Raw genomic sequence first — 14,439 nt, forward strand, 5'->3', positions numbered from 1 at the left:
GTCATGGTGGATATTTTAATGAAAATGCTAACTCAAAAAATAGCAGCTGTGAAAAAGGGAAATTCCATCTAGGAATTATTAGAAAAGAGGCTTAAAATTAGACTGCCGGTATTGTAATGCCCTTATACAGCTTTATTATGGCCATATTTAGAATACCATCTCTAGTTCTGCTTGCCCATTTCAAAAAGGATATTGTAGAAGAAAAGACGTTGGGAGTGCCTTCTACAAGAAAGGCTACAGTGTTAAGGGCTTTTTAGTTTAGGGGGGGAAAAGATGAATGCAGGGCAGGGCAAAACAAACAAGAAGTTTATTAAACAATGTATGCTGTGAGGAAAAGGTATGGCGATAATTTCTGCTCCCTCTTCCATAATTTTAGCATTTAGTATTATGCAATGATATTGTCTGGCAGTAGATTCAGGACAGATAAGGAGGCATTCCTTCATACAATATATTATGGAATTCACTGCCGTAAGATATGGTGATGGCTGCTGGCTTAAGATAGACTTAAAGTTACTTCATACAAACTCGCTGAGCTTAGGTTTACCATTGGGTATTAACCATGACCATGTCAGTTTCTCTCTGAATACCAGTTTCTGGGGGTGGCAAACAATAGGGTGGGGGTGGACAGCTGTTGTCTTCATGTCCTGCTTGTGGGCTTCCTGGAAGCATCTGGATGACCACTGCTATAAATAGGATGGTAGACTGATCAAACAAGATCCTTCTTATATTTTATGAAGCCATCCTCCATTCAAAGGGCATTATGTTCTCTCCTAGTATTTTCTCTAAAATGTTAGTAAGTTGTGAAATTTGAACAAAATATCCTGGAAACAAAAACACTTTTCGGAGAATTCTGAATTGTAGCCTGTCCTTCCACTTTATATCCTTCTCAAGTGACAAAAGACAACAATTTCTATGTATGTGACTGGCTGCTGCATAAGCATTTACCTCCAACTCTGCCTAAATGGGTGAATCACTAATTACACAAATTGCCTTGCAATCCACATATAAAGTAATACATTAACTAATTGTTCAGTTTCATTATTACTTTCACTCTTCTGATTACCCTGAAGCCTGAATTTCAGCCTATGTATTTCTATGCTCTAGAGCTTTACCGATAAGAATTCACTCTCATCAAGGATATGGTTAAGGATTTTGTTTAATTAAAAACAAGCTTCACCTTCTACTCTCTCAGCAGTCACTGATTTATCCCCCCACTGAAAAATGGAATTAATTAGTACAACTGAAGAATAAGCATTGGTAAGAACTGATACACATTATATCATTAATACTTTAGTCACAATTATGAATTTTAAATGGAATTCCAAGTGTTACCTACCGGAAACTATGAATGCCCTGGAGTTCCTGCTGTAACACTTCCTGTGTTGTTGCAATTAAGTCTAATGCTCCAACGAATTCAGAAGTGGATAACAATAGCTGTACTGTAGGCTGAGTTTGGTGCACAGTTGCCATCAACTTCAGCTTATTATATGCTTTTATACAGTTATTTTTAGTCAGTGATAGTCTTAAAACTTTAAGAGATCCTTCACACATGACTTTATCAATTTGGCCTATTTTATCGCGAAGCATTTTTACAGCTTGGGAAGTTTTCCTGAGGTAGTCTTGCAGTTCATGCTGGGAGGTCATTGCATGAAAAAATGCTTCTGAGCGGAGAGAGATTTGATGAGCAATATTTACTTCCACAATATCCAGATAGTGGCTCAGCTTAAGAGAAAAAAAAGAGAAATCAGCATTGTAAGTTTTGGCGTTATCTACCAAAATCAGTTCCACAATGCTAGACATTTGACAGAAGTAAAATGTGCATATTGCCTTTACAGTTTATACTCTACCAAAACACACATGCCCATATATAACTGACAATGAATTTTAAGGAAACTACAATCTTGATAAAAACAACAAGCAATCTCCCTGGACAATCAAAAACAGACTTGAATGTTGCCATTATTCAAGGAAGAAAAAATTTCAAAATGAGACTCCAGTATGAATCTACTGAGCTGCAACTCATTTGCAGATTTGTCACTATCAGACTTAGGTTCAATAAAGACTGGGAGTATCTAGTGCAGTACAGAACTGTCTCCCATTAAGTATTCATATACACTGTCAGTCTGGCTTTTGCCAAGTCATTACCATTTGGGTAATGAATTCCCACTTTTACCCTTTCAACTGGACCTAATTTTTATTTGTACTCTACAACAGTAATGTGGAACACCTACTCCTTCAACTGGTGGGCCTTCTGGTCTCCTTTTATAACAACATATTCCTCCCCCTCACCTGCTATTCTTTGGGCTGTACCCAATTATATCTCTTGGCTGAGACAGATGGAGCTGGTTTGCGCGATCAAACAGCCCACCGTGGCTGTGGTGCATTTTGAATATTCAACGCCTGGCAGTGGCTTGTTGTGTTGTGTGAACCCGGGGGCTATGGGTTATATGAGTGTTAAACAACTCCATGGTCTGTCGTTGGGTTATCCAAGGGTTGTTTAACAATGTTAAGGGTTGTTTAACAACAAGGGTTGTTTAACAAAGGGTGTGCGATGGGTGGGATTTACATTTTCAACATCCCATTGTGGCTTGTGTTGCGCGAACCTGGGGGCCATGCGTTATGTGAGGGTTATTTAACCCTCACATAATCCATGGTCCCAAGGTTAGCACAACACAAACCAGGGCGGGGTGTGGAATATGCAAATTGCACCCAGCATGCACTGCAGCCCACTATAGCTTAAATAAGCCATGGTGGACTATTTTGATTGTGTGAACCTGGTCACTCTCTCCCTCCAAGAACTGGGGTATTTATTTTTCTTCTGTTGAATAAATATTGTTTTCCCACACCTTTGATTTTCTGCTGACAGATATATCTGCTCCAGTTTCATTGTGCATTTTTGCCCTGTCCCATGCTTCAAGCAGGCTTTGGATTTTAAGTTTATTTTCAACATTTTTTAACATGTTAATCATCCTCAAAGAAGGGTATTTATTCAGTGACCTTTTAAGAAAAAAAGGGGGAAGGCTTTTTTAAAAAATACCTTCTTATTTTATTGGGGGAGGAGAGTGGTTTCATGATTCAGAAGACCTATTCAATAAGCACTCTGCCAATTGGCTTATTTTTGAAAAAGGCAGAACCTTGGCCCAATTAATTCTGAAAGCCAGTGTGGTTTAGGATTGGGGAGACCCAGGTTCAAATTCACACTCAGCCATTGAGGTGACTAAGTGACTGTGGGGCAGTCATTATTTCTCAGACTATCTCACAAGGTGCTTGTGAATATAAAATAGGAGGGGGAGGAATGATGCGTATTATCTTGAGCTCCTTGAAGGAAAGGCAGGATAGACATATAACAAATTAAATTAAAAGATTGTGCATCTGTCCTAAACAGGGTTACTGAAGATCTGCAGCAGGCTCAGCTATCATCAAGGTAAACATCATTTTGGAATATCCAGTAATTTTATTCTGAAAGAACTCAGCCAGAACTACATGTCAGGCAAATCTGTATGCTTAGTATTATCTGTTCTGAGCAAATTTGTTTTTATGTATCTTTGGTACAGAATGCAACCAATCTTGTTTAGTTAGCAAATCAGACCCATGTCTTGTATACTTATATCTATAAAATGATAGGTTTTATCCAATGCTATCCTTCCATTCTTGGAAGGCTCTTTGATCCAGCGGTGGCTTCTGTGAACAGAAGGGGGAGGCAAGTGATTTTCGCAAGCTCACCCTTTTTCCTGAAGTCCCCTGCGCCACCTCCCACACTGTTCCAGAGGATCAGCCCAAATCACTGGAACAGATGCGGGGGGGGGGGGGAGAGGAGGAAGCTGCAGAAAAAGGGGTAAAGTTGCAAAGTTGCCTAACTCCCACTTACATTTAGGAAAGCCTCCAGTAGATCAAAGAGCTTTCCATGAACAGAAGGACAGCAATGGATACAACCTTATGTTCACCACTGCGCAAACTAAGGACAACGGAGGTGGCTACATGCAACATCTTAATTTCTTCTCCAACATGGTACCATAATAAAGCAACTTGCATTGTACTTACTGAATACCTGCAATGAAAACATGCAGATTATTTACCTTTTCCTGAAGCAACTTTGAGGAAGCTGTATCTCGACTTCCTTTCCCTCCAGCAGTATTAAAATGTGACCAAGGTAATACTGCATTAAATGTTAAGGGTTCTTCCAAGGCAAAATCTGGTTTCATAAAAATCTGAGAAAACAGACATCAATTACATCTCACAATTAAATCCATTTACCTGTATAGTGCAGATTTGTCTAATCCATTTACAAGCAGGACTGGTGGACCACTCAAGATTTCAAATCAACTTACACCCTTTGTGTATTTTGTCAACTTGTAAACATGATCCAGAACAGTACTGGCTTTATATATGCAGGTACATCGTCTAAAGTCTATGAGGTCTTCCATATAGATGACAACATGTAATGTTGTTGTTCAGTCGTTCAGTCATGTCCGACTCTTCATGACCCCATGGACCACAGCACGCTAGGCCCTCCTGTCCTACGCTCCCTCCCGGAGTGTGCTCAGGTTCATATTCATTGCATCGGTGATGCTATCTAGCCATCTCATCCTCTGCCGTCCCCTTCTCCTTTTGCCTTCAATCTTTCCCAGCATCAGGGTCTTTTCCAGGGAGTTTTCTCTTCACATTAGGTGGCCAAAATATTTGAGCTTCAGCTTCAGTATCTGTCCTTCCAATGAGCACTCAGGGTTGATTTCCTTTAGGATGGACTGATTTGACCTCCTGGCAGTCCAGGGGACTCGTAAGAGTCTTCTCCAGCACCACAGTTCGAAAGCATCAATTCTTCGGCGCTCAGCCTTCCTTAGAGTCCAGCTCTCACAGCCATACGTTACTACTGGGAAAACCATAACTTTGATTATACGAACCTTTGTCGGCAAGGTGATGTCTCTGCTTCTTACTATGCTGTCTAGGTGTGCCATAGCTTTCCTCCCAAGGAGCAAGCGTCTTAATTTCATGGCTACAGTCACCGTCTGCGGTGATCTTGGAGCCCAAGAAAATAAGATCTGTCACTGCTTCCATTTCTTCCCCTTCAATATGCCAGGAAGTGATGGGGCCAGATGCCATGATCTTCGTGTTTTTAATGTTGAGTTTCAAACCAGCTTTTGCACTCTCCACTTTCACTCTCAACAAGAGGCTCTTTAGATCCTCTTCACTTTCTGCCATTAGGGTGGTATCATCTGCGTATCTGAGGTTGCTGATAATTCTCCCGGCAATCTTAATTCCGACCTGTGATTCATCCAACCCGGCGTTTCTCATGATGTACTCTGCATATAAGTTAAATAAGCAGGGTGACAATATGCAGCCTTGTCGTACTCCTTTCCCAATTTTGAACCAATCGGTTGTTCCATGTCTGGTTCTTACTGTTGCTTCTTGACCCTCGTACGGGTTTCTCAGGAGACAGGTAAGGTGGTCTGGTACTCCCATCTCTTTAAGAATTTGCCACAGTTTGTGGTGATCCACACAATCAAAGGCTGTAGCGTAGCCAATGAAGCAGAAATAGACGTTTTTCTGGAATTCTCGTGCTTTCTCCATGATCCAGCGCATGTTGGCGATTTGTTCTCTAGTTCTTCAGCCTCTTCAGAACCCAGCTTGTACTTCCAGTAGTTCTCAGTTCACATACTGCTGAAGCCTAGCTTGTAGGATTTTGAGCATAACCTTGCTGGCATGTGAAATGAGCGCAACTGTACGGTAGTTTGTACACTCTTTGGCGTTGCCCTTCTTTGGAATTGGAATGTAAACTGACCTTTTCCAGTCTTGTGGCCACTGCTGAGTGTTCCAAATTTCTTGGCATATTGAGTGCAGCACTTTAACAGCATCATCTTTTAGGATTTTAAATAGCTCAGCTGGAATACTGTCATCTCCGCTAGCTTTGTTGTTAGTAATGCTTCCTAAGGCCCACTTGACTTCACACTCTAGGATGTCCGGCTCAAGTTCAGTGATCGCACTATCATGGCTATCAGGGACATTCAGATCTTTCCTGTATAGTTCTTCTGTATATTATTTCCACCTCTTCTTAATCTCATCTGCTTCTGTTAGGTCCCTGCCTTCTTTGTCCTTTATCATGCCCATCTTTGCACAAAACGTTCCCTGGAGATCTCCGATTTTCTTGAAGAGATCTCTAGTCTTTCCCATTCTGTTGTTTTCCTCGATTTCTTTGCATTGTTCATTTAAGAAGGCCTTCTTGTCTCTCCTTGCTGTTCTCTGGTACTCTGCATTCAGTTGGATAGATCTTCCCCTTTCTCCCTTGCTTTTCGCTTCCCTTCTTTCCTCAGCTACTTTTAAAGCCTCATCAGACAGCCACTTTGATCAGCGTGTTGTCTTGGCAAAACTCTATTAGCCTTTGTCCTGCTTCATTTTGTACACCATGGCCATGCTTGCCTGTTATCCCAGTGATTTCTTGACTTCCTACTTTAGCATTCCAATCCCCTATGATGAAAAGGACATCTTTTTTTGGTGTTAGTTCTAGAAGGTGTTGTAGGTCTTCATAGAACCGATCAACCTCAGCTTCTTCGGCCTCAGTGGTTGGGGCATCGACTTGAATTACTGTGATGTTGAATGGTTTGCCTTGGATTCGTACTGAGATCATTCTGTTGTTTTTGAGATTGTACCCCAGTACTGCTTTCCCCACCCTTTTACTGACTATGAGTGCTACTCCATTTCTTCTCAGGGATTCTTGCCCACAGTAGTACATATAATGGTCACCTGAATTAAATTTGCCCATGCTTGTCCATTTTAGTTCGCTGATTCCCAAGATGTCGATGTTCAATCTTGCCATCTCATGTTTGACCACCTCCAGTTTACCTTGATTCATTGATCTTACATTCCAGGTTCCTAAACAATATTGTTCTTTAGCATCAGATTTTCTTTTCACCACCAGACCACCACAGCTGAGTGTCCTTTCGGCTCTGGCCCAGCCGCTTCACTCTTTCTGGTGCTACTTGGAAATTCCCTCTGCTCTTCCCCAGTAGTATAATGGACACCTTCTGACCTGAGGGGCTCATCTTCCAGCATCATCTCTTTTAGCCTTGTGATACGTTCCATGGGGTTTTCTTGGCAAGAATACTGGAGTGGGTTGCCATTTCCTTCTCCAGTGGACCATGTTTTGTCAGAACTCTCTGCCATGACCTGTCTGTCTTGGGTGGCCCTGCACGGCATGACTTATGGCTTCACTGAGTTACGCAAGCCCCTTCGCCACAACAAGGCAGTGATCCATGAAGGGACAACATGTAATGCTTTAGATCTAATGTCGGACATTTGATCAGTCAAAAAGTATTTCTCCAAATGAGTAATTAAATACTGGTCAAATAATGGTTTGGTATTTTAAAAAAGCATTAGAACAAAAATACGCTATTCATCAACAAGTTTGATATTTATGCCAATGACAAAGCAAACTATCACTGTGAAACAATGAAATTAACTATAAAAATAATAAATTATTATAACTTTTAATGATTTCTAAAGTAAATTTTCTATAAATATGAGCAATTCACTGAACAGTTCTTTTCTGGCTTTAATCCTGGAACACTAGGATCAGCCTAAAAGTACAAACAAACAAACCCAGAAATAAAGCAAAGTAACAGAGCAGAGAGATAGATCACATGGCGGGGATAGATCACATGGCGGGGATACATAGTTCCTACAGCAAACAATATGGAATCACTGGTGGTCCTAGGCACCAACCTTTGCCACTGATAGTTGCTTGTGTTCCTACTTCCAGTTATAGCAGGTGGTCAGTCAAACACTGCAGTCCATCACAGTTATTGCAGTCTATCAGAATGAAACATTGCTTTTGTAGGTCCATATAGTTATTCCTATTTACACATAGACCTCAAGCAAATGCTCCCCACTCCATTTTGTTTCTTATTGTACGCAGTCACTAAGTTGCTCTGGGCAGTATCCAGTAGGGCGCAACTGCCAATATAAATTATGTTGCTCTAGCATAATTTACTCTAGTGTAATGCCAATAGTGTTAGCTGGTGTGCTGATTTCCAGTAGGCCAAAGCCATCTATTTCCTATTCAATAAATATATATTGATATGCATCTCTGGGATCTGGTTGCTTTTGCAATCCCTCATACTGTACATTCTATGAAATATTTTCAAACTCTCCAAAACTGATTTTTTCTTCCTATGTGCCTACATAATAATGTAAAAAATATCTCAATGTTACTTCTTACATTTGTCCTTAAAAAGAATGGTGATTGATTTTCAGTCGTGCCATAAATAAGACCCTAATAAGACTCCCCAAACCTAGCAACTTCCAGAAGTTTTGGACTTCAACTCCCAGCATTCCTGACCATTAGCCATGCTGGCTGGGGCTGTTGGGAGTTGAAGTCCAAAACATCTGGAGGGCTCCATGTTGGGAAGGCTGCCCTAAGGTAATTATTTTATCATGAAAAGCCCCTTTGATCATATTACCCCGGTCTGTTAAGGTTACATTTCCATCTACAGTGTGAAAATAAAACTCTGTGTAACTAGAGTTTTTGTACATACCCCGTCTTTGATTTTTCTCTCCAAACCAATTACATCTGAACAGTCTGCCTATCTTATTGCTTGAAGGCCTCTGCAACCTTTCTTCACTTAATAGGATCACACAGTCCTCTTATATAAATTGTTGCAATAGTAATTAAACTAGTAATCTCTCTCAGTTTATTTGGAGAACTTTCATAGAAACACAAAAGCTAAAAGCGAGGTATAACCCCCAACAACTTCAAAGGGGTTTCTTATGCCTTTTTTTCTTTTACTTTTTCAGAGATGTCCTGGTCTGATTCTCTTTCAGGACAGCAATCTAAAACTAAATACATGGAGAATATTTAAGCCGGGGAAGAACAAATTATACTCCCTCAAATTGAATTATCTCTCTTCCCTGTTCCTTTTACTCCTTCTCCCTTTCTACAGCTCTACAATAACAATACTTAACAAAGGTGAGTACAATTTTCTAAATCTCTTCTCATTTATACCATCTTAATTCAGCATCACCCCACCCCACAGTTTTTGGCCAGAGTATAGCCTCATTAACATGCTAAACTGAAACTATTACAATCATGCCTTTGAGCACGTTTCCCCTAACCTGTACTTTTTGCCGGCACTTAATACAATATTGTTAAAAAGCCTACAAAAATTGTTTGGGGATGTTTTACTAGCCCACAGCCAAATTCCAATATACCTTGGGGTTGTAAAATATTCCAAAACAAATCTATGCATTTTGTGTTAGGAGAAGGACACTTATGTCAGCTTCCCTGGATCAGTCTTTGTTTGAAAACCTCCCATGGGATATTTTTTTACCTCAACACCTGACATTAGTTGGGACAGAAAAGCATCCCAATGGCATTTCTTGGGATGTGTTTTAGGTGTCTTTTTGTTTACAGAACATGGAACAGATCATTTGGAAAGAGTTAAGCTGTAACAAAATGCTACGTTTTTACATTCACTTCTCTCTAAACCATCTTTCCTGTAAATGTATATGCCCATATTATGAAGTGACATGCATACTGGCACACACCCAAACATGTTGTCAAATGCTGAAAACATGTCATCAGAAAACAGGTACTTGACAATATGAAATGATAAAGAGACGGGCACATTAGTATTGTACAGTCTCAGACCAATAGTAGAAAAAAGCTACTTGGATGAAGAAAGACTGGAAAGTAAACACAAGAATATATTCAGGAACAATTCCTATTTCCGCCATTTTTTGGCCTCGGCCCAATTGTCTAAATTCTTATATATTATTATCAATGAGGATAAGAGAAGCTTTTAAAAATATGTTTCCTTATACATACATACAGAATAAATTAATATGCAAATAATAAGAGCGACAGATTTCTCTATATTGCTGCCTACAGAATACTTCAATCATACCTTAGGTACTTGCTCCAGATCTGTCCTGGATTTATCTAAAAATGAAATAAAATGAAATGCCATGGCAAAGATTAGGTTTATACTGCATACTTCCACAGTAAATTCCACCCAGTCAATGATTTTCAAATTTCACGGGCAGTATCCACGTCAGTACAAGCATTAACGAAAATTACATTGTGCTAGCATAAGGGATCTCTAACGCAATGCCAACAGCGTTAGCTGGTGCAATGGAATTACCCAGCAAACCTGTCATGCCAGCGAATGCCACTGGCATTGTGCTAGAGGTCCCTTATGGCAGCACAACATAATTTACGTTAGCACTCCTGTCGACTTGGAGACTGCCCCATTATATTATGAAGTCTCTTATTAATCATTACTATGTTTCTGGATTTTGGTACAGATTGAACACACCAGAGTGAAAAAATGTGGGTTTTCCAGAAAATTTGGTTAATTCGTATAGGACATTTTTAGTTTGCACTGGAAATTTTTCTGATGCCCTAGAGAGATCTAATTTAGCATGCTTATTTTACTTCTACTTAGTAAACAAAGTAAAAAAAAAAGTACTTTTAATGTTTTGTCCCAATGCACTAATTTTAATTTTAATTTTTTGTCCCAATGCACTACAATTATTTGGCCTGATATATTAGAAGAAAACCCCTTCATGGATCACTGCCTTGTTGTGGCGAAGGGGCTTGCGTAACTCAGTGAAGCCATAAGCTATGCCGTGCAGGGCCACCCAAGACGGACAGGTCATGTATATGTATATATACTCTCTGACATGCTAAGGATAATCATTTGAAAAATAAAGTAAAGCATTGGAAAAATTTTCCACCCCACATCACTAATCTGGATAACAGGAGAGGTCCCAGACCACAAGGAAGGATTATTTATTTATTTGATTTATAAAATCACACCCTCTGGGTAGCAGGTGCTTTGCATGATGTACAATAAAAACATTAAAACTTCACATAAAACTCAAGGAACAGAAGAACAAAACCATATACTATAATCTACTAGGGCATTAAAATTAAAAAGTGGCAAAACACCTGATGAAACAGGACAGTCTTTGCTGCCTGTTCCACAGTGTAACTCCTCCCTATGCCAGTGTTGCCTTCTCAAACCTGTGGTAAGGCTGGCCAGAGCAACATGGACTTTTTCCAGTATTCCAAGGCTTCTGATGTTATATCTGACCAGCTCAGGAAGGAGATGTAGTGCAATGGTTTAGATACTATGAAGGTAGTGTCAAAACAGGTCCTAGGAGGCAAAGTGGGGAGCCTTTATATTAGGCACGCAAAAATGGAATCACTTGAGTGACCAGATGACTAATAAATTACAGGCTTATGTGAGTAACTAGGCACTTGGGAGGAAAGACAACATGTACATGAAGAGCAAAAATACTTTTTTGTGGTTGGAGTTGGTTTTGAGATTGGAACTGTGCACAAGTCACTGCTGAGTATTGTTCAACAGTAATTTGATTGTTCAACAGTAATTTGGGACTGAGTCCCAGTATTGGGAAAAAGGCAGGATATAAATAAATATAATAAATAAATAAATAATTTACTAAAGCATTTTATGTCATGCAATGGCAATGGGGCTAGACCCTTTTGTAGGCTGGTAAAAGTTTTCTATCCTTTTTATTTAGTTGCATCATCCTGAAGTCTCTTCTGAAGTGGATAATAAATAGAATGGAGAATTAACTGTCTCTACAATTTCCCAAGCATGAATGATTTAAAGCTCAAAAATGTAACAAAATCCATGAACTCCAGGCTGCAGCAGTTTCCACAAGTGATGAATGAATGATAGGTGGAAGCAAATGGACTTCAGGCCACAGCACCAACGTATTCTAAAATGAAAGGCAGTTAAAAAGAGAACCCTTGAACTAGAACGAGAATGAAGAAGCAGAATTCACCAGGATAGTGATTACTGCCTTCAGTGTCATTTTTGGTAGAAAGGCAGGGTACAAATAAAATAAATAATAAATGAATACCTCTCTACCTGTATATTTTAGTTCCAAATGAGTCTTATACAGTTCAGTAAAGATGCTTCATAAAAATTAGTTTGAAAATAGTGGAATATGTCTGGATTTTTCATTGCTCACAGTCATTAAGCCACCAGCAGTCCTTTTGGTAAACTAAAGATTACTGTAAATGTACGTGCTATATTAAAGACAATGACTAAGAAATTAGAAGAAAAATAGAAGCCTACCATGAGTATGTAACAGTGTCCTGTCAAAAGTATCTTTAGGAGGACAAATGTTCTTGCATTTCTCATGAATCTTCTCTCTCTACAAAAGATGATGGGTGAAGAAAATCTTGGTTTTGAAATATGAGCATGTTTACAATATGTTGCGTAAGTTTCCTATGCAAAATTATACCTTTTGAAAAATTACAGTGACAGAGTGAAATACGGAATCAAACTGTAGCATAGTGCCTGTAACTCACAACTGCAATCCTATTAATAAAACACACTATTTTTAAAATAAGACTAATCACTGCTGTATTCAAGTATTTAACTATGCCTGCAAGTAGTTAAGATTATCCATATGGGTTCAGTGAGATATTGGAATACATCCTGTATCTCACTGAACCCATATCCTAACACCTGTGATGACTTGCTAGTCACCAAGACTAGTAGGAAGACTACAGTAATAAAACACAATTACTTCTTGTGTCATTTATAATGCTTAACTTCAGAAGTTGGTCTTTTCCTGCATGGTTCTCTCTTTTTCTTTCATAAAGAAAAGCAGACTTCAATATTTGCCAGATGATAGTGATTCAGTTTTAAGACAATTTAAGTGTCAGTTTTAACATGTTTAATATAAACAAATTTAGATTTCCTTGATATTATGGCTGAAATTAAACCAGATTTTAAACATTTATTATGTCATCAAGTTTTTATCCACTGCGATATGTGATGTTAACAGACATTAAAGCACTCCAGTCATCGCAAAGTGTAATGTATAGTCCACAATACATCATTTAACCTTAATAAGATTACTCTGTTGTAATGAGGCTTCATTGTGTTACAATAACCTGGATCAAGCAATCTGCAGATAGCAGTAGAATCAGATGGAGTTTTAACAGCTACAGTAGTTAATTTGTGGTAGCAAATGCAGATGAGACTAGTACATGTATTACAACTTCTTTCTTTTACCTGAACAATTTCCTGTTGATATGCTGAAAAATGTTCCTTGTTGATCTGTGGGAGGTAGAGTGAAGGCACGATTTCTATGTCCACAAAATCCTGTCCCCATGTTTTTGTAAAGAAATCAGATTCCCTTTTTGTTAATCGAGGATCATTTAGTGCTGCTGGGAGGTTTACTTTGGAATGATAAATTGTCCACCTATGTTGATCAGCAACTAAAGATGGACTGTCACATAAACTATTAGGATCACCTGCAAGGCAAAAATTACCAATAAATATAATTAAACTTAAAAAGGCATGCATTTCTCTAGTAAGGATAAGACAGTTTTTAAAATAGATGATAGATTTAAACCATACAAATATCTATAGAATGTAGGAATATGTGCCACTAGCTTAATATGTGCGTTTCTGTATTTATATCACCAAAGCCATTTTTGAAACAAGCACAAATGGACATATTCTTCTCATTCTCAATAGCTACTTATATTGCTTTTAGTGCTCAGGGAAGAACAGAAAACTCAGGACACTTCAGTGCTGGGACTGAGGTAGCAGATACCAATTCCCATGTAGAGAATAATTTCAGATATCAGAGATGTCGCACATATCAGAGATAGACATACTTTGTGAATTCTCACAATGGTAAATAACAGTAAACAGCACAAATTACAATCTTTTATAAACTACAGTCATCATAATTTAATTTGCTGTTTGTCCCATACTTTAGCACACTCCAGGAAAACCAACAGACTACTCAAAGTCAAAAAAGGAGAGCATAAGAGTAAAATTAGGGATAGAGTATTAGGAGTAGAATGCATTGTTTCAAGAACTGCATGATTCTAAAACTAGTTTTTAATATTTTGCTATAAAACAACTGCATTATAATGGATTTTTTAAAAATTCAGCTTTCTCTCACACTTACAAAATGCTCTGCTCTCTCAGAGACAGATCCATGCTTTCAAAGCACTGAATTTTTCTGAGTGGTAATGTTTTAGGTGGCAGAGGAAAAAAATTCATAAAAATTGGTTTGAAAATAATGGAATATGTCTTGGGGATGGGGGTGGGATTCAGGAGGGAATCTAGGGGAATGTGGGCCACAGGAGAAACTCCCGAGGGCTACTCATATGTACACTAAACCACAATTAAAACTACCCAGACTGAGTTCAGATATAATGATAAATTGCAGTTAGCTGAAAAGAGAAGCAAAGGCTTCCAGTCTCCTTCAGCACAGCCACACCAGAAAAGGAGAGAGGATCTCACAAGCCCGAAACTCTTTCAAGTAATGCCAAACCATGGTTTAGTATTATGTCTAAATGCAGCCATTGGGACTGTAAGTTTGTACTGTCATTATCCTGCAGTATTTGTGAGTTCACCTTCCTGCATCATCAATTGTGTAACATTG

General features: G+C 38.8%; 1 protein-coding gene across 4 annotated transcripts in view; it reads right to left on the reverse strand.

Moving 5' to 3' along the window:
• The window catches only part of VPS54 (VPS54 subunit of GARP complex), an 89,198-nt gene that overhangs the window by 57,445 nt on the left and 17,314 nt on the right, over positions 1 to 14,439 (reverse strand). For 3 of the 4 annotated variants that reach the window (XM_084823286.1, XM_084823267.1, XM_084823278.1), the window contains exons 4-8: positions 13,050 to 13,291; positions 12,102 to 12,180; positions 9,897 to 9,931; positions 4,077 to 4,208; positions 1,337 to 1,722 (exon numbers count right to left, since the gene is read on the reverse strand). In XM_084823286.1, coding sequence (XP_084679412.1) covers positions 1,337 to 1,722; positions 4,077 to 4,208; positions 9,897 to 9,931; positions 12,102 to 12,180; positions 13,050 to 13,291 — 874 coding nt within the window. Of the gene's footprint in view, positions 1 to 1,336; positions 1,723 to 4,076; positions 4,209 to 7,716; positions 7,802 to 9,896; positions 9,932 to 12,101; positions 12,181 to 13,049; positions 13,292 to 14,439 lie in introns of those variants that run through there. The other variant, XM_084823295.1, reaches the window with a different exon arrangement.

The sequence above is a fragment of the Heloderma suspectum genome, chromosome 1 (genome assembly GCF_057233095.1).
Source record: "Heloderma suspectum isolate Gila_16-S chromosome 1, 16-S_ref, whole genome shotgun sequence".
Taxonomy (NCBI): Eukaryota; Metazoa; Chordata; class Lepidosauria; order Squamata; family Helodermatidae; genus Heloderma; species Heloderma suspectum.